The sequence below is a fragment of the Microcaecilia unicolor genome, chromosome 11, assembly GCF_901765095.1.
Source record: "Microcaecilia unicolor chromosome 11, aMicUni1.1, whole genome shotgun sequence".
In the NCBI taxonomy this organism is placed as follows: Eukaryota; Metazoa; Chordata; class Amphibia; order Gymnophiona; family Siphonopidae; genus Microcaecilia; species Microcaecilia unicolor.
Genome location: NC_044041.1, coordinates 28,010,822 through 28,037,597, shown reverse-complemented (window position 1 = coordinate 28,037,597; position 26,776 = coordinate 28,010,822). Strand labels below are relative to the sequence as shown.

At 43.3% G+C, this 26,776-nt stretch overlaps 2 protein-coding genes across 5 annotated transcripts in view; both read left to right on the top strand.

Moving 5' to 3' along the window:
- The window catches only part of MYO1H (myosin IH), a 97,775-nt gene extending 93,525 nt beyond the window's left edge, over positions 1-4,250 (top strand). For all 3 annotated transcript variants that reach the window (XM_030219579.1, XM_030219581.1, XM_030219578.1), the window contains exons 30-32: positions 662-759; positions 1,759-1,855; positions 3,734-4,250. In XM_030219579.1, coding sequence (XP_030075439.1) covers positions 662-759; positions 1,759-1,855; positions 3,734-3,757 — 219 coding nt within the window. In that variant the 3' untranslated portion in view covers positions 3,758-4,250. The remainder of the gene's footprint in view (positions 1-661; positions 760-1,758; positions 1,856-3,733) is intronic.
- Positions 4,251-16,244: 11,994 nt separating this feature from the next.
- The window catches only part of KCTD10 (potassium channel tetramerization domain containing 10), a 33,396-nt gene continuing 22,864 nt past the window's right edge, over positions 16,245-26,776 (top strand). For both annotated transcript variants that reach the window (XM_030218236.1, XM_030218235.1), the window contains exons 1-2: positions 16,245-16,327; positions 19,448-19,661. In XM_030218236.1, coding sequence (XP_030074096.1) covers positions 19,454-19,661 — 208 coding nt within the window. In that variant the 5' untranslated portion in view covers positions 16,245-16,327; positions 19,448-19,453. The remainder of the gene's footprint in view (positions 16,328-19,447; positions 19,662-26,776) is intronic.

Genomic DNA, 26,776 nt, shown 5'->3' with positions numbered 1-26,776 from the left:
TCCGGAATCTTGCTAGTCTTTAGGATTCTGAACGGAATCTTGCTACTCTTTGTCCTTATCCCTTATTTGTTCTGTTTGTCCTAATTAGAGTGTAAGCTCTGTCGAGCAGGGACTGCCTCTTCATGTTCAAGTGTACAGCGCTGCGTACGTCTAGTAGCACTATAGAAATGATAAGTAGTAGTAGTAGATGATGGAAGTGAATACAACTACCCTATGAAGTCCACCGTCACCAAGTTTCAAGTGCATTGATAACAAAACCTATGGACCTGGAAATTAGATTTCAGATATCCTTAGAAACAAAATGCTGCTTATTGCTTACACCGATATTTTTTCACCTTGTCCTCAGGGACCACCTGGCTAGTCAGGTTTTCAGGATCTCCATAATGAGTATGTACAAGATGTATTAGCATGCGCTTCCTCCACTGCATGCAGATCTCTCCCAGGCATTTTTATTGTGGGGATCTTGAAAACCTGGCTGGGCAGGTGGTCCGTAAAGACTGGGTTGAAAACCACTGGCTTACATAACCCATATCATATGCAAACATTTCTGGGTATGAGGCTGTACACAATAGGAATAAAAACCATACAAAATGCCAGAATAGTTATGGATGTCAGCCTACTCCCTTCTTGTACTATATCTTTTCCTCTTTCCAAATTCTAGGGAGATGCAATCTTGCGATGTGAACACATCTTTGAAACAGTTACAAAACTATGTATGCTGGCAAATAAGCAGAACTCAGTTAACATCGTCCAGGGAAGGTATGTATGCTGTTGTTGGGATCACAGAATGGAAATGCTGTGTACTAAATTAGTCCTAGATCCTAGAGAAAAAAATGGGTTAATTACTAAAAGATTTACAGCTATCCCCATCCATTACACCAAATCACTTTATAAGGTTCGCCATTTTTAGTCACCTGGCTCTCAGTGACTGACAAAGCTTCTACTAATTACCTGCAGTTGAAAGACTTGTTTCCCAATCAGCTTTTGTATTTATCAGAAGATTTCAGCTATTCAAAGTACTTTTAAAAAGTATTACTGCAGAAGTAACTGGTTTCCAGATAATGAACATTTATTTATTTGGATTTGTCAACAATTCTGGACACCGCACACATACGGAAAGATATAAACAGGATGGAGTCAGTCCAGAGGGCGGCTATGAAATTAGTAAGCGGTCTTGAATGCAAAAATTATAGGGACAGGCTTATGAACCTCAACATGTATACGCTGGAAGAGAGGAGGGAGAGAGGAAACATGATACAAACGTTTAAATATCTCAAGGGCATTTATGTACAGGAAGAGAGCCTTTTTCAAGTGAAGGAGAGCTCTGGAATGAGGGGGCATAAGACAAAGTTAAGAGGGAATAGGCTTAGGAGTAACCTAAGGAAGCATTATTTCACAGAAAGGGTGGTGGAGGCGTGGAATGGCCTCCCGGTGGAGGTGGTGGAGTCGAGGACTGTTCCAGAATGTAAAAAGGCATGGGATAAGCATGTGGGATCGCTTAGGAACAGGAAGAATTAGGGGTTACAGAGGATGGGCAGACTGGATGGGTCATGTGGCCTTTATCTGCCGTCATGTTTCTGTGTTTCATAGGAGTGCTGGTTTTCAGTCTAATGATATACCTAATATGACAGCAAAGGAAGGAGTAGGGTAGGCTGGCTCTTTTCAAACAACAAGCAGAATCAAAGAGGGCTACCTTTTGAAATTAATGGCATCTGCTTCAGCTATATTTAAAAACCCGACATGTGGATTTGTTTATAGCCTACAGTTCCATTTCAAGGGAAAAGAAGGAACAATCGTCTTCAGCAGTGGGCAAGAGCCACAGGTCTTTAAAGCTAAAAATGGACATCTGGCAGTGGTAAGTTTGTGTAACAAATTGTCACCGATGGTACAACAAATGCCTACCTCAGAATGTGAGAAGAATTACTTATGTGAGAATCTGGCTGCTTCACTGAGACAGAGTTCTTTGTGGATGCAGCGTTCTTCTCTCTGTGCTTTCTTAGCACTTCTACTTTTCATTTGAGTTGTGCTGAAGTTTCACATTACCCGACCCCTGAAGAAGGCTTTTTGCCGAAACACGAACCGTGTTGGGTCCTAATAAACTTGTTTTGAAGCTCCTACTCATTTATTGGGCTGGTCATTTGGACTTGGGTCTTCTTCCACCCTTGGTTTGTATTGCTTGCGTTTCTGTGAAAAGGGAAAGGGAAATGGGACTTGATATACCACCTTTCTGAGGTTTTTGCAACTACATTCAAAGCAGTTTACATATATTCAGGTACTTATTTTGTACCAGGAGCAATGGAGGGTTAAGTGACTTGCCCAAAGTCACAAGGAGCTGCAGTGGGAATCGAACCCAGTTCCCCAGGATCAAAGTCCACTGCACTAACCACTAGGCTACTCCTCCACTCATTCCACCAATAAGAGCCAACCTCATCAGTGATGTCACAATGGCTTGATTGCCCGATACTTGGCTCACTTCTGATATTGTGATGTCATAAGGGAAAGGGGGAAAGGGAAATGGGACTTCATATACCACCTTTCTGAGGTTTTTGCAACTACATTCAAAGCAGTTTACATATATTCAGGTACTTATTTTGTACCAGGGGCAATGGAGGGTTAAGTGACTTGCCCAGAGTCACAAGGAGCTGCAGTGGGAATTGAACTCAGTTTCCCAGGGTCAACGTCCACTGCACTAACCACTAGGCTACTCCTCCACTAGCAACATTCCATGTAGAACCTCAAATAAGCGGGGATTCTGGAATCTTGCTATTCTTTGGGGTTCTACATGGAAGATTGCTCCTTTTTAAGATTCTGCATGGAATCTTGTTAATGGGACTTAATAAACCACCTTTCTATGGTTTTTGCAACTACATTCAAAGTGGTTTACATATATTCAGGTACTTATTTTGTACCAGGGGCAATGGAGGGTTAAGTGACTTGCCCAAAGTCACAAGGAGCTGCAGTGGGAATCGAACCCAGTTCCCCAGGATCAAAGTCCACTGCACTAACTACTAGGCTACTCCTCCACTCTGTAGAATCTGAGTGGACCCCCTTGTTTCCTGTTTCCTTTTATAATCCCAGTACAATTCATCGCCAAAGAACGATCCTCCTGCCTTGTTTTAACAGTTTCTGTGGTCGTTACCTAACACTTTTCTCTTCCTGTCTTAAACTTATACCCATCTTCAGTGGTGTGAAAAAGTTCATCCTTCCTCCTAATTATTACATGTTTCACACTAAATATTTGATCTTAACAAAATGTAATATTAGAGAAAGGAAACCTGAGTAAACACAACACAGTTTTTAAGGAAAAGTGGGCTAAGATTCCTCAACAGCAATGTGAAAGACTGATATCAAAGTCTAGGAAGCATTTGGCTGACAGGTGCAAGCAGTTATTAAGTATAGGGGGCAGTTACTTTTTCACATGGGTGATATAGGTGTTGGATAACTTTGTTCCTTAAATAAATGAAGTAATAACTTTAAGAAAATTATGTTATGTGTTTACTTGGTTTTCCTTTAATATTACATTTTGTTTAAAAGATCAGAATAATACAATATATTTGAAATAATAGGGGAAATTTTCACATCACTGTATTTATGTATACATTACAACACTGATACTTCTCAGATTCTACAGAAGTGTGGCATTTGGGAAGGTTCCATGTATACCTTGCAAATCAGTTTGTATCACCAGAAAGAGAGAAAAGAATTATTGAGACCTTTTCCTGATTGATTATAGGTATCAACCAGCATAAAGTCCTGACAAGGAGCAACACATCCTGGCTTCTCATTCTGTCTGCAGAGAACAATTCACCATCCTTCAGCCTGTACGTTTTATTCAGGATAAGGGGGTTTACTCTACTCATAACCTCAGGCAGCGGCGGACACTCCCACAGATATTAAGAGCCAGTCCTAGGGCAGCGTATCTGCCACCTCTTGGGACAAGCGATGGCAGCTGTGAATGATATCCTACGAAGAATTGGATTTGATATAGCCAAGATGATTATCTGGAAAAAACAGTCACTGAAAAAAAATAGGTGTTTTATGTAAACACTTTTAAATAAAGGTTATATTCTACTTTTCCTCTCCAGTTTTGCCTGTACTTTGGAAGGCAGCTTATGATGAATTATAACTGGGTGATGATAATTTTGTACGACATGCTGAACACAATGTACAAGAGTGAGAGCAAACAGTGTTGATCTTTTTAAATTTTATTTTCAAATTGGAACTGGTCAAATTATTTTATTTCCAGGGCTAGCCTCTTTTACCTAAGAAATTCTAGAACATTCGTTTTCAAATATGGACTTGTGTTAACGAGGTGGCAGATGAATGATGCAAATGCTATATGCAGATGGAAAAATAAACTGCTCGAAATAGTTATGTGAGCTGAAGACTAGAGGCCTGGTGTGCAGTTTTACTTTAGCCACCCAAACTTCCCCTTCTCTGCCCCTACATTTCTGGAAATAAATTTGTAACATGACCAGAGTCTGTATCAGCTGAAAAGGACACTTCATTCTGGTTTACTTAAAGGAGAACTGTCAAAGCGCTTAGGGCCCTGTTTACAAAGGCACGCCAGCGTTTTTAGTGTGCGCTAAAAATGAGCACGTGCTAACCAAGTCGATGCCTGTAATATTCCAATGCTGCTCCACTAACAAGGCTAACAGCACTACAAACACGTATATACAACTGGCAATATCTTTTTTAATGTTTTTTAGTTTGCTTTTTTTTTTTTTCTTTTACTTCTTATTAAAGAGTGCCCTCAGCAAAAACCACTTTTTTTTAGGCTATACATTTCTTTGCCAAGTGGTATAGCACTTCTTTCATCGGGCTTCTCTTTGTATTATGTTGTGTGCTGTTGCCTATCTGAATAGTGCTACTCCAAATAATTAAATCAAAATGTGAACTTATCTCTAAACGTTTTCTACGACGTGCACAGTGTTTTCTCGCTTGTCACTTCACTCTCCTAAGCCACTGTCTCTGACCAATTGACTGGCTTCCCCTGAAAACAGTGGCTGAGGAGAGTGAAGTAGCAAATAACTGGCTGAATATTGCCGGTTAGTGCCTACTACTACTACTACTTGACATTTCTAAAGCGCTACTAGGGTTACGCAGCGCTGTACAATTTAACACAGAAGGACAGTCCCTGCTCACAGGAGCTTACAATCTAAAGGACAAATGTACAGTCATCACCCGATTTATCCGGTTTGGTGCTGATATTCAGCGCCTAACCGGATAAGTTTAGCAGAAAAATAGAACCGCACAAATAGCTGTCCTATCTTTAACCACTAAAACGTTAACTGGTTAGTGCTGAATATCGGCATAGTCGGTTATCTTTTTTAGTGGTTAAAAAACAAACAAACCCTGGATGCTCAATGCCAGTCACCAGAAATGCCCCGGTATTGAATATCCAGGTTTAACGGCGGCAGCAGACAGCAAAAGCGCTGCCCACACTTCAGTTTAACACTGCTGTTTGATACCACTGCAGCCTAATCAACTGTAGATGTGTTTCTGAGAACCTGTACTAAGCAAACAGAAGTGCGAAGGGAAGTCTAGAGGAAGAATATTTCAAAACAAATGCACCTTTCCACGCAATCCAAGGACATATCTCCGATATTCATGTTTCAAGCTGTTTATGAGAGCACTCCTGCCCCCCCCCCCCCCCCACCCCAAACCTGCTCTTAGGAACTGAAAGAAGATAGTGGGAATCTAGTTTTAACCAGTGGCGTAGCCAGACAGCCAATTTTGGATGGGCCTGAGTCCAAAGTGGGTGGGCACAATATTTTCTCTGCCCTGCCCTACCGCAAAATATAAATACATTAGCTAATAAGGATCCTCAAGCTCTATCAGCTGAAGACTTTCTGTCAAGGTGGCCAGAACTCCCTTTTACCAAACTTGGCAGGCAGCAGCAACATCTGTAAGCCACTGATGCCAGTACCCTATGCATGCTTAGCTGTCAGTGACTCAAGCATGCTGTCACCGACTGCAGAGCTTGGTAGAAGGACGTTCTGGCCGTCTTTGGAGGAAGTCCTCAGCTGGGGAGGCTTGGGATCCCTACCAGCTATACAGCAAGGGTCAGACCTGGTGTTAGACATGCTAAGGCCCCTTCCCTGATCCCCTCTCCTCCCTGCCTTCCCTCCAATTTCCCAACCTGCCATTACTGTCACACCAACAGACCCTCACCAAATACAGAACATGGGATCGCATATCAGAAATAAAAATATTTAGACAAAAATTGAACTCGGAACCCCAAAAAAGTTAAACTTAGCATGTACTTCAACACTAGAGAAATAAAAACAGAAATGCATTTCCTTTTTCCTGAACACGATACAAACACATTTGCTATGTAGATTTCCCAAAGCCAACATATTCCATTTAAAACATTCAAAATACATTGTTTTCTACCTTTGTGGTCTGGACATTGTATTTTTCCATCATGTTGGTTGCAGTTTCTTTTCTGCTTTCCTGTCTGTCGTCTTCTAATTCTCTTTCGAGCGGCTGCTGTCCATTTGTCTTTTTACCTTCACTACACCTGCTTCTGACATATTGACTTCTTATTTTTAGCTCTTTCCTCTCTTTTTTCTTCTTTCTGCCTTGCTGTCAACTCAAATTTCACCCTCTCACTGTTCTCCTCCTTTTTAGTTTACAGCTACCTATCAGATTTTCATCTTTTTCTCTCACCCACTAGCTTTTCCATTTCCCCATCTCACTCCTTCCTCAGCCCTCCATTCCCTTTCATTACCATATTTCTATCCTCTGTAATCACTATCTTTTTATTTATTTCCTTGCCACCCTCTTCCTCTCCTTCCTGGCCTCTCCCACATGGTTCCACCATCTTCCTTCCCTCCACCCTTGTAGCCCAGCATCTGCTCCCTCTTTCTCCCCACCCCACTTTTGTAGCCTTACATCTCTCTTCCCTCCTGCCCTCTCCCCCATGTTCCAACATTTCTCCCTCTCTCTTCCCTCACTCCCACTGTCCAGCATCTCTCCATCACCCTTCTGCTCCTGAATCCAACATCTCCTCCTTTCTTCCCTCTCCACCTCCTGTGTTTTTCTTTCCCTCTCATTCACCCCCAGGTCCAATATATCTCCCTCTCTCCCACGTTCTACCATTTCTCCCTCTCTTGTGCCATGGGTCCAACACTTCTCTTCCCCCTCCCCCCATGCAGCATTTTCTCTCTTCCTCCCTTCCACTGCTGTGACATGTTCAACATTTCTGCCTCTCCCCCTCCCTTGTGCCCCATCCAACATCTCTCGTTTCCCCCTACAAATCTCTTCCTGCCCTCCACCATCATGTCCAATTTTTCACCATCTATCTTCTCCTCCTCACCACCCCCTGTCCAACATTTACCATCTCTCCCTCCCCACTACCCCCCTATGTCCAACATTTCTCCCTTTCTTGTCCCTCTCCCCTCCCAATGCAAGATTTTTTCCTTTCTTACCCCTCTCTACCCTATGTCCCACAATTCTCTCTCTCTTGCCCCTCTCCACCTCATGCCCCCCCCCCATTCAGCGTCTATCTTAAGGAGACCTCCCCCCAACTCTCCATCTCTTCAATGGGGCACAGCACCACCCTTAGCAGGCTGAGGTCCGATCCCGCTTCTGCCTCCCTCTCTCCCACAGCGCTTCTCAGACGCTGCCTACCTACCGCCGCCACGATCCTGCATCTACTTCCCATCTCAGCAGCAGCGGACCAGCGGTAGCGATTCATGCTGACTCCTGCTTCGTTCTAACCCGGAAGCGTCTCCTCTGCCGCATCCTGCCCTAGCAGAAACAAGAAGTTGTAATAATGGGGGCGGGACGCGGCAGAGGAGACGCTTCCGGGTTAGAACGAAGCAAGAGGCAGCATGAATTGCTACCGCTGCTGCAGTGCTGAGATGGGAGGAAGATGCTAGATCGTGGCGGCGGTAGGTAGGCAGCGTCTGAGAAGCGCTGTGGGAGAGAGGAAGGCAGAAGCAGGATCGGACCTCAGCCTGCTCCCTCCGCTGCCGTTGAAATTGAAGTTCTCCACTGCTGGGTGGGCCTGAACCCAAACTGGATGGGCCTAGGCCCACCCAGACCCACTCGTGGCTACGCCCCTGGTTTTAACAAGTCTAAAGGTGCTCTAAATTCAATTATCAAACAGCAAACTAAGGCAGTGTGAACTTAGCCTTCTTCAAACAAATTCCACAGACAAGTCTGGGGTTCCTCCAGCCATTTCCTTGGAAAAAAATTAGTTACACAGGGCCCCCTTTTACAAAATGCCAGCAAGCCCAATAAGTCTTTACTGGGCAATAACTGGGCAGCCCGGTGGTACCTCCCACCCCCACGTGCCACAAGGGAGTAGCCAGACACCCAAATTTGGGTGTGCCTGGGCCCAAGATGGGTGGGCAGAAGAATTCCGCCTTGTCCCACAAGTGATTTGGTCTCTCCCTCTCTTGCCTGCATCTATATGGTCTCTCAAACATCCGCCCTTGCCTGAATACCTTTTAAATAGATTTTCACCAACAGCGAGCAGCAACTAATACACACTGCTCATGCTGGCCCCACAGCCTTTCCTTTGATGCAACTTCCTGTTTCCGCATAGGCGGGAAGTTGCACCAGAGGGAAGGCTGAAGGGCCGGTGCGAACAGTATGTATCAGTCGCTGCTTGCTGCAGGCAAAGCTCTGCTATTTAAAAGGTATGCAGGAGGGACAGTTGGGAGTTTTCGGCTGGTGGGGCTTGAGAATCCCTGCCAGCCACATTATAGATGTGCTGCTACTGGGTGGGCCTGAACCCAAAGTGGATGGGCCTGGGCCCACCCTTGGCTACGCCACTGCCATGCCGTCATATTTGGCGCTACAAAAATATATTTACTTTTGTATTTCCAGGGTATACCCAGTGGTAATCTGAGAGTGCTGTGCGCTGCCCGGTTACCACCTGGTTAGTGCGGGAGCCCTTACCGCCATCTCAATGGGTGGCAGTATGGTCCGTCCGCCCCCCCCCCCCCCCCGAAATGGCCACGAGGCAAGTGCTTTACTTGATGCACAGCCATTTCCTGCAGAAAAGAAAGACTTGGCTTTGGCATGCGTCAAAAACACACGCCGATGCCAGCGCAGGTCCCCTTTTACCGCATCTTGGGGTCCTCAGCAGTGACTTGTCTCACAGTTAACCTTGCTTTCCTATACTGATATTTACTGTTTTTGCGCTGGGTTTTATTTCTAATGTGATTATTGCCCTTAGTGTGTGGCCATTAATAAAAATTACCACGTGAGCCCTTAACGCCTACAGAACAGATGGCGGTAAAGGCTCATGCGCTAATCTTGTGCTAACTAGTTAGCATGCAGTAATGCAGCTGTGCTGATTGGCTGAGGAACGCCCTGACACGCCCCCTCCCAAAAACATTTTTTAAAATTTTTTACCGCATGGATTAGCGGGTGCAAAATGGCACTTACCACAAGATGCCCGAGACCCCTGCGGCACACCATTTTAAACTGCGTTACACGTGCAAAAACGCCTGACACACCTTGGTAAAAGGGCCACTAAGTTTTTACAAAGTTACTACCATTTCCAATGTTATTTCTAGCAAGACAATCCAAGCACTGCTGCTTTAGGACAAAATTATTCTCTTCTCCAATCACAACATTCGACACAGGAACATCTCCAAATTGTCATACCAGAGAAAACAAAAAGACTGACAGGCCCAAAAAATATATGTCTATAAAAAGTACAGTATGACAGGATAATTCCATTTATATTTTTCAAAAATGGCCACTTTGCGGCTGCTGAATCCGTGGGAAGGCCTGGATTGCATGTGGAGAATCCTGCATGGGGGGGGGGGGGGCCCGTGTTACATGGATAAGAGACTTTAGAACAAGTGCTAAATCACAACTGGAAAGTTGCAGGATTAGATAGAGTGCTCTGTACGTGATTAGTCCTACTTTCAACAAGACAAAACTTTCCATTGCCAGCTAAGAGAAAAATTACTACAGTTTCCGTGGCAGTAGTAAAACATTATGCAGTCCTATAGACATACAAAATTAGAAGCAAGCGATGGATACAGTGCTGAATGCCTATCCTGGCTACTCAACCCCTCAGCCACTCCACATGAATCCCTGATTCTAAGACACAGAGCTACCTAGTAAGTGATATGTAAGCTGGACTGAACCAAACATGCTTTTGGATAATGTGGGATATAAATAAATAAATGAAAAAATTTACTTACAATAGCTCCCCAAAGAAACTTCTGTATATTACACTGGGAGTGGCTTAAACCATGAAGCTCTCATAACCTTCTTCCACAGCTCATCGAAGAGGAAGCAATCAAGAGACAACTATTTTTATTACTGTTCCGTTTCCAAACCAACCTTACGTGGTCAAGGACAGCTCTTAGGGATCTCGAGAAAAGGTCCTCACACTTCTCCATCCCTGTTTCACTGACACAGTCTATTGCCCTAACATTAGACCAGGGGTTCTCAACCCAGTCCTCGGGACACATCTAGACAGTCAGGTTTTCAGGATATTCACAATGAATATGCGTGAAATACATTTGCATGTGCTACCTCTGTGTGCAAATCTCTCTCATGCACATTCCGTCAGGTGTATCCTGTGTGTCCCAAGACCCGAGTTCAGAAACCCTGCATTAGATCACTCAGGTCTGTTATGTAGGTTTCAGTTCTCCCCCTTATTGGTGGTTTTAGTGAGTTCACTTTAAAAGTAAGTTAAGTATAGGAAATATCTAAAGAACATTTTTATGCTCATTATTGCAGTATCAGACTAAATGTATTTCGGCTCTATAGGAGTAACGGAGACGATTCACATAATGTCATCACTGCCCTATTTCTTCCTCCTTTCAAGCCCTCTCCTTATTACTTGCCACTTTTGAAAGAAATCCCCAGACTGTGTGTCATGATCCCAAATGAGCTCTTCAGAGTAAACGCAGGTCATGTCCACTTCTGGATAGGTTCATATGGCCTAAAGACTTAGCAACTTAGAAGGCCAATATCTCCAAAGTGGACTTGGCCAGCTTTTGTTCTCAGGGGCTGAAACGAGGTCGCAAAACTTACATTTGGGATTACGACCTAGGGAGGCCATCAATATGTCACAAGCATGCACCTTGAATGCTTTCTGTGGCTACCATACTGGTGTTGTGGGTACAAAATATTTGTTAAAGCTCCGCCCCAGTGAGTCAAGGACTGACTGCAGCTGTAGTATGGAGTTTGCAAGTCAGGCATGAAGTCATCTGTCAGACCTGTAAGGGATTAATTTAAGAGTGTTTACGACTTACAGTAGGTTACTGCCAATGAAAGACTTCAGTTTTGCTCACACCCCATTCTGATCCAGAAGCAAAGTAGCTGATTCTATCATCAGAGAGTGTCCCCCTCATTCTATAAAAGGTCACCAGCACCATTTGCAACACTTACATTTATAGAATACTGCCATCTGTGTGGGTACGAATATGTTTATACATAACTGGCACTAGTGCGCCTAACTGCATTTCTATAAATTATGCGCTAAAGTGGCTTAGTTTGGAATGAAGGGGATGGTCTGGAGGGGCATCAGTGGAACCATCTTCTCAGGTTACTTACAGAATGCTGTTTAGTTAGTAAATATCACATTTGGACCCATGCGTTTATGCAACTATAGACCTGGTGTAATGCACACACCAAAAGACAGCAGAGGATGTCAAAATGACAAATCCGCCAGGGAGGTGAAATTCAAGATACTTTATTGGAGCAGCAGAGAGGAAGACCCGACACTGGGGGTGGGAGGGGGGAAACAGGGACACAGACTTGAGCACAAACACACTCAGAACCTTACCATATCATAACAGCACTAGCTCACAGGACACAAAGAGCTACAACCTCATGTGTGAAAAGGCTGCACTGTAGATACTACACTGGGCCTTAAAAGATCAATACACTAGCCAGTGAAAAAACAAAACAAGATCTCTACGCAGATACCACAAGCTAGCAGAATACCGCATCGTGGCCACATATGAAAAAGACATGACACAACAAATGTATCACAAGGGACCAGAGATCAAAAAACTGAACTGAAAACCTCAAGAAGTCAGACTCGGCATACAACACTAGAGAAATTTAAACTAAAATGCAAAATATCTGTGTGCATTTTCAAAAGCTGATATATTCCAGTTAATAAATTCAGAATAAAATACTTTGCTCTTCCTTTGTTGTCTGAGCATTTTATTTTTCTGTTCCCTTTGGTTCCAGTGTCCCTTTTCTGTGTCTGTTTGTTTTCTTGTCTTTGCTGTGGTCAGTGCATTTGACAGTTCTTCTCGCTCCATGTCTTATCATCCTCCTCCTGCATCCTTATCCGTCCAACATCTCCCCACTGTGTCCCTGTCCTTTACCTTCCTCCGTTTTCAGCATATGCCCTCTCAGTGTCCCGATCCAGCTCTTTTATTCAGCATTTTCCCTTTGTGTGTGTCTTGACCTATCTTGCATTTCCTCCTCTGTATCCCTGCCCCTATCCCTCCCTCTGTGATCAGCATTACCTGTCTCCCTGTCCCTCCCCTACCAGCCAGCATTACCCCTGTGTTCCTATCCCTTCTCCTTCCCACTCCAACCACCTTCACAGTTCAATATGGGTCCCTCCTGGGTCTCCAGTGTCTCTCTCCCTCTCTTCCATCCAGCATCTTCTTTCCCCATCTCTTCTCCCCCCAGTCTGTCTCTCTCTTCCTCCTCCCTTCAAGTTGGTCCAGCATCTATACCTCTCTTTCTCCCTTTTCCATCCAGCACCTTTTCCTATCTGTCTCTCCCTCCCCTTTCCTGATCCAACACAGCACCTCTCGCTCTCTCCCTGTGGCCTCCACAGGTCCAGGTCCATCGTTTCTTTCCTTTGTTGTCCTACCCCCTCCCTCCCCGCTCACTGGTGCTGCTAACTACCTTGATCGCTGCTGCAGGTAGAGGCACCGCAGTGATTTAAAGGTGCTGCCTAGGGGCCTCAGTCTTCCCTGTGACCAAGGTGGTTAGATTAGGAACAGGAGATGGTACGAGGCTATCTAGCCCATTATATGGGTTGAAGCCAGTAGGTGGAACTTGCTGGCAGTAGCAAAGTCATTGGTTTACCCAAAACAATTGCAAATGCTATTGGAAGCAATAGTAAAAGATTATTAGAAATAATGCTTATGCGTGGTCCATCTGTAAAAAGTCAAAAGCTGTTCCAGTTGGATTGGCAGTGCCTTAAAAGTTGGAGGACAAAAGATTTTTTTTTAACTTATTTGACAGCTTTTTAATTTATTTGAAAGGTTCCCATATGTATATATAAATATCATGAAATAAAAACTGAATATCACTAAAACAACTTCAAAAATGATTGTAGCTGATGAAAACAGCACTAATAAACGCTGCATTTTGTGCTCATTCTTCTATACAATACAGTCATACATAGCCAAATTTCAGTGAGGATATCCTGTTTATTGATGGGTTCATCTTAACGGTTGTTGTAATCTGCCTTGGGAAGTCTGGTGTTATATAGATTGGAAGTAAAATTAAACTCTCCTTTCATTGGGGCATATGGAATCACATCTATACCTCATCTCTTTTGTACAAATGGTTTACTCTGTTTTGAGCATGTTTCAGGGACAAGTGGTTTTCATAAGTTAAAATATTAAAAATAAATATTTTTTTTCTTGCAGATCCCTCATTTGTTTAAACATAACTAAGAAGCCTATAAGTCCCTAATGCAGTCCATTGGTTTTCATATATTTTGTCCTTGTGATGACTTATACTGTACCAAAACTAGAAATACAGTGAGAGAATAATAGAGAAGAATGTTCCAACAGAAATCCGCAGATGCGGAGAACTCAATGATCCCGTGGGAATGCTCAAAAGGAGAGGAAAAAAGTGGATGGATGGCCAAGGGCTCCAAAGACAAAAGGGACAAACTCAGGTAAAAGAAGATTTATTCATTAAGGACTAGACACAATGCTTGTTTTGGCCGGAAAGGCCTGCTTCAGGAGTCTTCTAATATAAATGTCATCTGACATTTTGGATTACCAGATTTGAAGGCACACATCGTTTACCATTAAGGTCTTTTTCAAGACCACTCTATTGATCTACTCTGATATGTTTCACATTTGGAGATTCTGACCTTTATCTTAGAAGACTCCTGAAGCAGGTCTTTCCGGCCAAAACAAAACATTGTGACGAGTCCTCGATCAATAAATATTTTACCTGAGTTTGTCCCTTTTGTCTTTGGAGCCCCTGGCCATCCACCCACCTTTTCCCTCTCCTTTTACAGTATAATAGAGTTCAGTAACATCCAAAACTTATTAATTAACATTATAATTGTGTTTGTATTTGGGTAATAACTGAGAAAATGCTGTTGAAAAATGACTTGAAGAAATAAATATATATCACAGCACTGGAAAATGTTGGCACATTTTAGACTGACTCTGGACTTCTGCATGAAGGTAGCTTTGCCCTCATTATGAATATCTCTCTTTTAAATAGTAGTAATAAACAATATTAAGGGCATTTTTATTATATTCCACAAAATTCACCTTGAGCTACTACTGAAGGTGTGTGCAAAATACAAACAAATACAAGGAAGTTCCCACAAACCATCTTTCTCTTTTGATCTAGGCACAGGGAAAAAAAAGTTTTTAAATGCTCCCAGGTTTCAACCTAATTCATGTTTGATGTGGGATATAAATAAGGAAATAAATAAATAGAAACTCTAATGTTGAGCACCTGATTTTCATAATATAATGTCTGTTTTAGCGGTGCTTTACCCAGGAGAAAAAAAAAATGTCCGCACGAATACAACAGGTGCTATGCAGTCCCTATAACCAGCCCCTCCAAACGACACACCGATCACAATTTACAACAAATTACTACTCTACCTATGAGTAGAGAGGTGTGGTGGCCGTGTTATGTTAGTCCACTTTTAAAGGTAATCAATAGAAATAAAACAAAATAAAACATGAAAAAAAAATAAGACGATACCTTTTTTATTGGACATAACTTAGTACATTTCTTGATTAGCTCTAAGTTATGTCCAATAAAAAAGGTATCATCTTATTTTCTTTTTCATGTTTTATTTTGTTTTATTTCTATTGACTACTCACAGGACAAATCCCTCCTCTCAGTACCCTTCTCCACCACCGCCAACTCCAGGCTCCGCTCATTCTGCCTCGCCTCACCCTATGCTTGGAATCAACTTCCTGAGCCCTTACGCCAAGCCCCCTTCCTACCCATCTTCAAATCCTTGCTCAAAGCCCACCTCTTCAATGTTGCTTTCGGCACCTAACCTTTATACCTTTCAGGAAATCTAGACTGCCCCTATTTGATTGACTGTACATTTGTCCTTTAGATTGTAAGCTCCTTTGAGCAGGGACTGTCCTTCTATGTTAAATTGTACAGCGCTACGGAACCCTAGTAGCGCTTTAAAAATGTCAAGTAGTAGTAGTAGTAGTAGTACTCTACCTATGAAAAGTTATTCCGTTATACTTCCTCTCTGTACATCCGTATGCTGCACAAGCTGGGCATGCTTGAAAATATGTGAGATTAAATAAACATGCTACCAACAATAACAACAACTTCGCGCCTTCTGTCTCGCTGCACCCTACGCCTGGAATAAACTTCCTGAGCCTCTACGTCTTGCCCCATCCTTGGCCACCTTTAAATCTAGACTGAAAACCCACCTCTTTAAGATTGCTTTTGACTTGCTTATTTTATTTATTTTTTGTCTATTAGATTGTTAGCTCTTTGAGCAGGGACTGTCTTTCTTCTATGTCTGTGCAGCGCTGCGTACGCCTTGTAGCGCTATAGAAATGCTAAATAGTAGTAGTAGTAATCTCAAGGAGTATCAACATTCCATGTAGAACCCCAAAGAATAGCAAGATTCTGGAATCCTAAAGAGTGACAAGATTCCATGCAAGATTCGTAACCACTCGCCTCCACCTACCCTCCTCTCTTCCTTCCCGTTCACATTAATTGATTTGATTTGCTTACTTTATTTATTTTTTTGTCTATTAGATCATAAGCTCTTTGAGCAGGGACTGTCTTTCTTCTATGTTTGTGCAGCGCTGTAGCGCTATAGAAATGCTAAATAGTAGTAGTAGTAGTGGATGCAGCAACTCATAGGTTTATTTGCTTTGTTTTCAGTGTACACAGGTTGCGCGGGCCGGGCAAGGGGAAACCGAGAATAAGCTAAGTGGCTTCAACGTTTTGACGTCATGCCGTCACCTAATTTCCCTGCCTGTGACGCTTCCTGGCCAAAGAGGTTTGGTTGAGAATGCGGAACAGGAAGTTGCATTAGAAGGCTGGACGCGTCACAGGGAAGAAGATCCCGAGGCAGCCGCAGCTTCTTTTAATCGCCGCGGTGCTTCAACCGGCAGTAGCGATCAAGGTACTTAGCAGCGGGCCAGTGCATATACTGACCATCGGGAGGCCTCCGGTTGGAGTGTTGAACTTGCCGCCGTGCCACCTATGCCGGGCCTAAAACTATTGGGGGGGGGGGGGGTGCTTGAGTACCCACAGGGTCGGCGCCTATGAGTATAGTTAAAAATATGCTTAAAAAAAAAAAGAAGTCTAGTCCTGGGCTGTTCACAGGAAGGCAACTCCCGACACCCAATCTACAAAAAAAAAAAAAAAAAAAAAACCAACTCGGTGAAAGTTCTTTGAAACAACTTGGGCTTCAATAGTCCTTACATTTTTAGAAAGGACAATTCAGCCTGAATGAACACTGGGAGATTATTCCATAAAGGGGAAGCAAGAAAGAAAAAAAAAAACCCCACTGCGATCTGTCAGTTTATAGTGTGCAATTAGACCAGGCAGTACAAGTCTATGATCATTTAAAGTTCAAAGTACTTGAGAAGGTGTACAAGGGGATAGTAAGATTTGACAAATAATAACGTTCTGTGTATTTTCCTTTGTATTTTAATATTTATAGGATCTGTGTAATTTCTTGAGATTATTATGATATGGTTTTATTTCATTGTAGTAATTATCTCTGCTTACTATAAAATGAACTCTGCTGCACGTCTTATCTTCCGCCTGGACCGATACACTCATATCACCCCCCCTCCTTAGGTCACTTCACTGGCTTCCGATCAGGTACTGCATACAGTTCAAGCTTCTCCTATTAACCTACAAATGCACTCGATCTGTAGCCCTTCCTTACCTCTCTACCCTCATCTCCCCTTACGTTCCTACCCGTAACCTCCGCTCTCAAGACAAATCCCTCCTTTCAGCACCCTTCTCCACCACCGCCAACTCCAGGCTCCGCCCTTTCTGCCTCGCCTCACCCCATGCCTGGAATAAACTCCCTGAGCCCATACGCCAGGCCCCCTCCCTGCTCATCTTCAAATCCTTGCTCAAAGCCCACCTCTTCAATGTCACCTTCGGCACCTAACCACCTTACCTCTATTCAGGAAATCTAGACTGCCCCAACTTGACATTTCGCCCGTTAGATTGTAAGCTATCTATCCTTTTTGTTAAACTGTATAGCGCTGCGTAACCCTAGTAGCGCTCTAGAAATGTTAAGTAGTAGTATCGCTGCTTACTATAAAATGCTTCTAATGTCTCCAAGAGTAACGTTTAACATGTGAAACCATTGGCCTTTAAAAAATACATATACATTTACAGCAGTTTCAGTCTTTCTATTGACCGAGGATGTGTGTCTTCCAGATTAATGTAATTATCTCGCTATACTTCTTTTATAGTTTTTATTTCTGCCTTTTTAGGCCTTTAACAAAAACTGATAATTAGACATTTCTCCTGTTGAAGTGTCAGGGAACACAGAATGTGAACAGTCTGCCCAGTAACTGCTGAGATAAACATGGTCTGCAGTAGCCATGGTGCCCATCACTTTATCCTGAACAGTAGAAGCAGATGCATGAAAAGCAAGGAAGAATGTGAGCAAAACCAGACACCCCTTTAATAGGAGAGGATGATTAGGTGAGCAGACCTAGGCAGGTCTGTTTTTACTCCACTGAATGGCAGAAAGTGTAGTTCTGGCTTGCTTATCGAGTTCCTTAACTTAAATGCCACCACAAATCACTCACAAATTGCTAATGGTATTTTTTTTTTGTTAGTTCACATCATTTTATTGAATTTGTAAATAAAGTACATCAATAGTGATACTTTTGAGATGATGGAGTGTTGCCAATTGCAGCCAGCAGAATATGGGACCAAGCTGCTCCCCCTCCCCCCATGAGCTCCCAAAGTGAGAGGAGGCAGGACTAGAAGAAAGACTGCCCACAAGATCCTGTCAGTTAATGACATCTGGTACATCTGTGCGGGAGGTAGAATGGTCTTAGAGGCCAGGAGAGTGCTGTGTGATTTGAGAGCTGGGTTTGGGTATTTTTGAGGGTTGTGAGTTCTCAAGAGGGGGAGGGGATGGGATAAAGATGTTCTAAGCACTTTCCTGAGAGTGAGCCTTAATTGTATGTCTTGTTCTGCTTTGAATGTTGAATTGTGGTTGTTAGTGTAGAATGAAGCCTGTAAGGGTGGAAAAGGTGAGATGAGCAGAGAAAGCTGAAATGACTAACAGTAAAAGAAAGATTATACCTCACCTCGGAAGAGGAGTTGTGGGTAGGTGGAAATGCTGTGACTGGCTGTTGAGTTATAATTGTTAAGGGCAGCTCTCTTCTGCCACCAAGTATATTTGCTAAAAGATAAAATCTAGATGCAAGGCTTGTGCGATGATTTGGGGGTTCTGCTAGTGTAAATAAAACACTTGGGTCTTAGTTTTCCATAGTCACCTGAGCCTCTGGATTGAGAACAGCCCTATGAGTTCTATTTTTCTCCCATTTATCTGTTGGTTTTCAGTCTGGTGTAGCCAAAATGCATTTGACTGGCCAGTTAGGGCACTTTTATTAAAAATTATTTTTATTAAGGTGGAACACAGATCTAAAAACACATCATGAATACCTTCAACACAGCAGATGTAAGTAAAGCTGATATAACAAAGCTTCAGAGTACCAGGTGTTTCCTGATAGGTTTTGTGTAAGTTCAAGAGTCTAGTGATGGGTTCTTTGTTTTCCCCCTTCCTTGGAATTGTTTTCCAAGGACTGACGCTTTTGTGTGAAGATGGTTGCTTAAAGAGCAATGGAGCTGAACAATAATTTGTTCCAAATAGCTCAAGCGATTCCTTCCAATCCATTCAGAAGCCTCAGGTAGGGTGTAGGTGTTTCTGGAAGAAAAAAAAAATCAAATTGAAGTCCTACGTTGGTCTGCAAATTTGGAAAACAGACAGAAGAGACAGTGAAAACTACTGGTAATGTTGGCAGTCTTGGCGTGGCCTTGTTGAATGCATCGACTTGATCTAGTCTCCTAAAACTTTTCTTGTCACTGAAGTCCAGAGCAATTAAATTAATTCTGTTTTGCAGTTCTTCCATTCAAGTGAGCTGATAATAAAAGCACTTAAAGTTCTCATTTTAAGGCTGTCAGAGAGAAGATTCTAGGACACAATGGTCAAGCCCCTTAAACAGCACCTAATCAACAGCTTATTTTCTTTTACTTTCAGGAAGAGATGTCGGGGGAAAACGCGGTTAGCTCGGGGGTCCCAGCAGCTTCCACTCGCACCACATCATTCAAAGGAACCAGCCCAAGCTCCAAATACGTCAAGTTAAATGTAGGAGGAGCCCTCTACTACACTACAATGCAAACGCTGACCAAACAGGATACGATGCTGAAAGCCATGTTCAGCGGCAGGATGGAGGTCCTCACAGACAGTGAAGGTAAAATCAAGATTTTCATCTGTTGTGGAGTCTAATGTTGGGATCTAACAGAGGCAGATTTTGGTGCTCATTTTCAAAGCACTTTACAAAATTACATAGGTTTCCAGGGGGCTCATTTTCGAAAGCAGCATTTTTATTCTTACAAAAACATCTAAATCAGTATTTTCGAAACCTATATTTCAGATGTGTTTCTATGCTGTTTGTCTGCAATGCGTCCAGATCTCAAGGGGGTGTGTTAATGGTGGGATATGGGGGTTCCTAAGATTTAGATGTTTTTCAACCATAATGGAACAAAACAAGATTGTCCAGAACTAAAGCTAAGACGTTTTCAGCTAGATCTTTTTTTTATAATGAATACGGCACAAAAAGGTGCCTGGTTCACAAAATCATCTATGGCGAAGCCCCGGGATACATGACAGACCTCATAGACCTACCAACCAGAAACACAACAAGATCAGCACGAACTTACCTAAATCTCCACTACCCAAGTTGCAAAGGTCTCAAATACAAAACAACCTATGCATCCAGCTTCTCCTAGATAAGCACACAACTATGAAACGCACTACTAAACGCCGTGAAAACAATCTAAATCACTAAAAACTAACCTGTTCAAAAACGACATAACCTGAATGTCTGAACCCTGCAACACAACGAAGCCAAAACCATACTGGACATAACTACTACTACTACTTAACTAAACTCTTCCTCCTCATTACGGTCCCCCAATATGTTTGTCACACATGAACTCTACCCTACTACAGCATCACTCTGTAGTTTGTTCATACCGGAATTGGCAGTTGCCTTAATGGTATTATGTAAGCCACATTGAGCCTGCAAATAGGTGGGAAAATGGGGGATACAAATGTTACAAATACATAAAATTAAAATAAAGGACCAGATGATCACTTGAGGGAATCAGGGGTGACTCCCCCAGTGGTCACTGTCCCCCTCCCACCACCAAACAATGTGAATAAAAATATGACTTACCAGCCCTTATGACAGCCTTAGATTTTAGTCAGGTCTATTAGAGCAGCATGCAGGTCGCTGGAGTAGTGTAGTGGTAGGTACAGTGCATTATGGAGTGGGGAACTCGGGTCCCTATCTCCCTCTACCTGTCACACTTGTGGTGGAAACTGTTGAGCCCATCAGAACTCACCAGAAACCCACTGTACCCACATATAGGTGCCCCCTTTACCCATAAGGGCTATTGTAGTGGTGTACTGTTGGGGGTAATGGGTTTTGGAGGACTTGGCAGACAAGACAATGGTGAGGTGTGTACCTGGAAGCATTTATTTGAAGTTCACTGTAGTGCCCCCTAGGGGGGGCCCCATTGCTCTCCTGGGATGTCTGGGGGACCAGTCTACTAAAAATTCTGGCCCCTTCTACATCCCAATGGCTTGAAAGTGTGAGTTTTGAACTAGTGTCTTTTTTTTCTCTCTTTCAAAAATGGCCTGAAAAGATAAACGCACAAAGCACAAAACCTTGTTTGAAATGGTATTTAAAAAAAAAAAAATAGACTTTTTTTTTTCTTTTTTTCAAAAATGGGTATATTTTCTGTTCAGATTTTGTCTGTTTAACACAAAACGGCCAAAGTCCAGCTTAGATGCATTATTGAAAATGCCCCTCTATGTAATTTTGTAAGTCTAAGTGCTTTGAAAATGAGCCGCATGGTAACCTATAGAACTTTGTAAGTCTACACTGTGTGCTTTGAAAATGAGCCTGTTTTACAATGACTTAAAATATATCAGGCAGTTGTCTTTCCTTAGATACAGTGGGGGAAATAAGTATTTGATCCCTTGCTGATTTTGTAAGTTTGCCCACTGACAAAGACATGAGCAGCCCATAATTGAAGGGTAGGTTATTGGTAACAGTGAGAGATAGCACATCACAAATTAAATCCGGAAAATCACATTTTGGAAAGTATATGAATTTATTTGCATTCTGCAGAGGGAAATAAGTATTTGATCCCTCTGGCAAACAAGACCTATACTTGGTGGCAAAACCCTTGTTGGCAAGCACAGCGGTCAGACGTCTTCTGTAGTTGATGATGAGGTTTGCACACATGTCAGGAGGAATTTTGGTCCACTCCTCTTTGCAGATCATCTCTAAATCATTAAGAGTTCTGGGCTGTCGCTTGGCAACTCGCAGCTTCAGCTCCCTCCATAAGTTTTCAATGGGATTAAGGTCTGGTGACTGGCTAGGCCACTCCATGACCCTAATGTGCTTCTTCCTGAGCCACTCCTTTGTTGCCTTGGCTGTATATTTGGGTCATTGTCGTGCTGGAAGACCCAGCCACGACCCATTTTTAAGGCCCTGGCGGAGGGAAGGAGGTTGTCACTCAGAATTGTACGGTACATGGCCCCATCCATTCTCCCATTGATGCGGTGAAGTAGTCCTGTGCCCTTAGCAGAGAAACACCCCCAAAACATAACATTTCCACCTCCATGCTTGACAGTGGGGACGGTGTTCTTTGGGTCATAGGCAGCATTTCTCTTCCTCCAAACACGGCGAGTTGAGTTCATGCCAAAGAGCTCAATTTTTGTCTCATCTGACCACAGCACCTTCTCCCAATCACTCTCGGCATCATCCAGATGTTCACTGGCAAACTTCAGACGGGCCGTCACATGTGCCTTCCGGAGCAGGGGGACCTTGCAGGCACTGCAGGATTGCAATCCGTTATGTCGTAATGTGTTACCAATGGTTTTCGTGGTGACAGTGGTCCCAGCTGCCTTGAGATCATTGACAAGTTCCCCCCTTGTAGTTGTAGGCTGATTTCTAACCTTCCTCATGATCAAGGATACCCCACGAGGTGAGATTTTGCGTGGAGCCCCAGATCTTTGTCGATTGACAGTCATTTTGTACTTCTTCCATTTTCTTACTATGGCACCAACAGTTGTCTCCTTCTCGCCCAGCGTCTTACTGATGGTTTTGTAGCCCATTCCAGCCTTGTGCAGGTGTATGATCTTGTCCCTGACATCCTTAGACAGCTCCTTGCTCTTGGCCATTTTGTAGAGGTTAGAGTCTGACTGATTCACTGAGTCTGTGGACAGGTGTCTTTCATACAGGTGACCATTGCCGACAGCTGTCTGTCATGCAGGTAACGAGTTGATTTGGAGCATCTACCTGGTCTGTAGGGGCCAGATCTCTTACTGGTTGGTGGGGGATCAAATACTTATTTCCCTCTGCAGAATGCAAATAAATTCATATACTTTCCACAATGTGATTTTCCGGATTTAATTTGTGATGTGCTATCTCTCACTGTTACCAATAACCTACCCTTCAATTATGGGCTGCTCATGTCTTTGTCAGTGGGCAAACTTACAAAATCAGCAAGGGATCAAATACTTATTTCCCCCACTGTATGTTCTTTTGGGCATTTGTTTTAATTTGTAATTGTTCATAAAATGACCTAAATGTGGGTCAGTGTTCTGAAATTATTTGTACACTGCCTTCCAAAACCTTGCAAAATGCTTAAGGTAGTTTGCAAAAGAAAGTGGTATACAATCAACATCAATAAACAATGTGGTACATTAAAAGTTCTGGATAACCAATATACACAAAACCTTCTTAATTTAAAAGTTAGTAATTTAGATGATGACATTAAAAAAACAAAAACAAATTATATGGATAGTTTTATCAGCCTGACTAATTAGAAATGAGATATCTGGCAGCCATGTTTCTCGCTGCTTCGATGTGTGGCCATAGTAGTGATTTTTCTAACTATAGTCAGCAGTGTGACCTGTTGTTCATGTACCAGTGCAAAAGTTTGATCAATACAGTCCCATTGAGTGGGTGTGGAGAGCAAACAAACCTTCAGGCAATGCTCTGCCTCCCACAGAGATGCTTGGAAGGGTCATGGCCACTCTTAATGTGAGCCTGGGCTGTTTTTTTAGCCTCAAAGCTAAGACAAGCCTGTATGTAAATCGAATTCTAATGATGATGCCCGAGTAGATTGAATGAGCCAGTTGGTGGCTGTCATCTGCTTTGTTACTGTTTACCGAGGGATGCTGAATTACCCAGTTGTTTTTCTGATTCTGACTTTACAGGTAGAACGTGAGCTGTAGCATTTTGTGCTTTCTGGTTCGTCCGAGTAAGATCATATTTCTCCAGTTCTATTCAAATTGCACTGTTTACCAGCCTTATATAGGTCCTTACGGAGCTGCATCAGCCAACATTCCAGGGTCCTTTTACTAAGCTGTGGTAATCCCTAGTTGGCGTGTGCTTACCACGGGCTAAAAAATAGATTTTATTTTTTTAATGGAGGGTCATGTTTGGAGGCAGAGAGTAGGCATGCTCTGCGCTAATCAGCGCGTGGGTATTGGCGAACGGAATTCCTGCGGGAGGTTCTACCACCTACAAAATAGGTGTTGGTAAAGGCTCCTGCACTAATTTGGGTTACGACCCACAGTATGTCTTTTGCTGTCACGGCACATTGGCAGTTCTAGTTGCAGCATTGGGCAGTGGATGCAAGGTTGGTTACATCTCGTTAAACTGCCCTTTCGGGGGCAAGTGGCTATTTGGAGAAGATCTCGGTAACTTGGTGAAGACCTGGGAGGAAACTAAGCCACAGTGGTTGCCAGAGAATAAGCCAAAAGCCTCTGGTCGTATGTCTTCAGTGGGCTCTCGATATCGAGACAGCAGACGGTGCCAACCTGGTCGTCGGCAATATGGTCAGAAGTCCCACTTTCAGGCACGCCAGTATTCCTTTTCATGCAGACAGGATGTCCTCTCAGTTAGATCATCCAATGCCTCCTGAGCTTCGCAATGATGCGAGGCTGGTCCACTCTTCTCTTCCTCCTGTGGGAGGACGTCTTCAGGAGTTTGGGGATTTTCGAACCTGAAAAATGTCTGTTCATCATTCAGTTTTTGGACGTTTTTAGTAAAACATCCAAAATCGGACTTAAGACATGTTATTGAAAATGCCCTGTACATGTTGTTGAGCCTGAGGTGAAGTAATTGTTTGCTCAGGAAGCTTTACTGGTTGAGACAGTACTCTTACGCACTGTAAACTGGAGAATTTAGAATATAATGCAAGAAGAAAGAATAGTGACAAAGCCAGTTGCCAATTAACTCCAATTATTGGTTTCACACCTTGTTAACTCATTAATTTGTGAACAGGGACCGTCCTTCTTTGTTAATTTGTATAGCGCTGCGTATCCCTAGTAGCGCTCTAGAAATGTTAAGTAGTAGTAGTAGAACACATATAGAATCCGGGAGTCAATGCATTGACCTCTGTGATATATTTATTTATTTAGAACATTTATAGCCCACATATTCCCAACATAGTAAACATAGTAGATGACGGCAGAAAAAGACCTGCACGGTCCATCCAGTCTGCCCAAGAAGATAAATTCATATGTGCTACTTTTTTTATTTGTACAGTCCTCTTCAGTGCACAGACCGTATAAGTCTGGCCAGCCCTATCCCCGCCTCCCAACCACCAGCTCTGGCACAGACTGTATAAGTCTGCCCAGCACTATCCCTGCCACCCACCACCGGCTCTGGCACAGACCGTATAAGTCTGCCCAGCACTAGTCCCGCCTCCCAACCACCAGCCCCGGCACAGACCGTATAAGTCTGCCCAGCACTAGTCCCGCCTCCCAACCACCAGCCCCAGCACAGACCGTATATGTCTGCCCACACTAGCCCCGCCTCCCAACCACCAGCTCTGCCACCCATTCTAGGCTAAGCTCCTGAGGATCCCTTTCTTCTGCACAGGATTCCTTTATGTTTATCCCACGCATGTTTGAATTCCGTTACCATTTTCATCTCCACCACCTCCCGCGGGAGGGCATTCCAAGCATCCACCACCCTCTCCGTGAAAAAAGGCTCTATGTGGCTAACAATATCTTACATAAGTACATAAGTACATAAGTAGTGCCATACTGGGAAAGACCAAAGGTCCATCTAGCCCAGCATCCTGTCACCGACAGTGGCCAATCCAGGTCAAGGGCACCTGGCACGCTCCCCAAACGTAAAAACATTCCAGACAAGTTATACCTAAAAATGCGGAATTTTTCCAAGTCCATTTAATAGCGGTCTATGGACTTGTCCTTTAGGAATCTATCTAAACCCTTTTTAAACTCCGTCAAGCTAACCGCCCGTACCACGTTCTCCGGCAACGAATTCCAGAGTCTAATTACACGTTGGGTGAAGAAAAATTTTCTCCGATTCGTTTTAAATTTACCACACTGTAGCTTCAACTCATGCCCTCTAGTCCTAGTATTTTTGGATAGCGTGAACAGTCACTTCACATCCACCCGATCCATTCCACTCATTATTTTATACACTTCTATCATATCTCCCCTCAGCCGTCTCTTCTCCAAGCTGAAAAGCCCTAGCCTTCTCAGCCTCTCTTCATAGGAAAGTCGTCCCATCCCCACTATCATTTTCGTCGCCCTTCGCTGTACCTTTTCCAATTCTACTATATCTTTTTTGAGATACGGAGACCAGTACTGAACACAATACTCCAGGTGCGGTCGCACCATGGAGCGATACAACGGCATTATAACATCCGCACACCTGGACTCCATACCCTTCCTAATAACACCCAACATTCTATTCGCTTTCCTAGCCGCAGCAGCACACTGAGCAGAAGGTTTCAGCGTATCATCGACGACGACACCCAGATCCCTTTCTTGATCCGTAACTCCTAACGCGGAACCTTGCAAGACGTAGCTATAATTCGGGTTCCTCTTACCCACATGCATCACTTTGCACTTGTCAACATTGAACTTCATCTGCCACTTGCACGCCCATTCTCCCAGTCTCGCAAGGTCCTCCTGTAATTGTTCACATTCCTCCTGCGACTTGACGACCCTGAATAATTTTGTGTCATCGGCGAATTTAATTACCTCACTAGTTATTCCCATCTCTAGGTCATTTATAAATACATTAAAAGCAACGGACCCAGCACAGACCCCTGCGGGACCCCACTAACTACCCTCCTCCACTGAGAATACTGGCCACGCAATCCTACTCTCTGCTTCCTATCTTTCAACCAGTTCTTAATCCATAATAATACCCTACCTCCGATTCCATGACTCTGCAATTTCTTCAGGAGTCTTTCGTGCGGCACTTTGTCAAACGCCTTCTGAAAATCCAGATATACAATA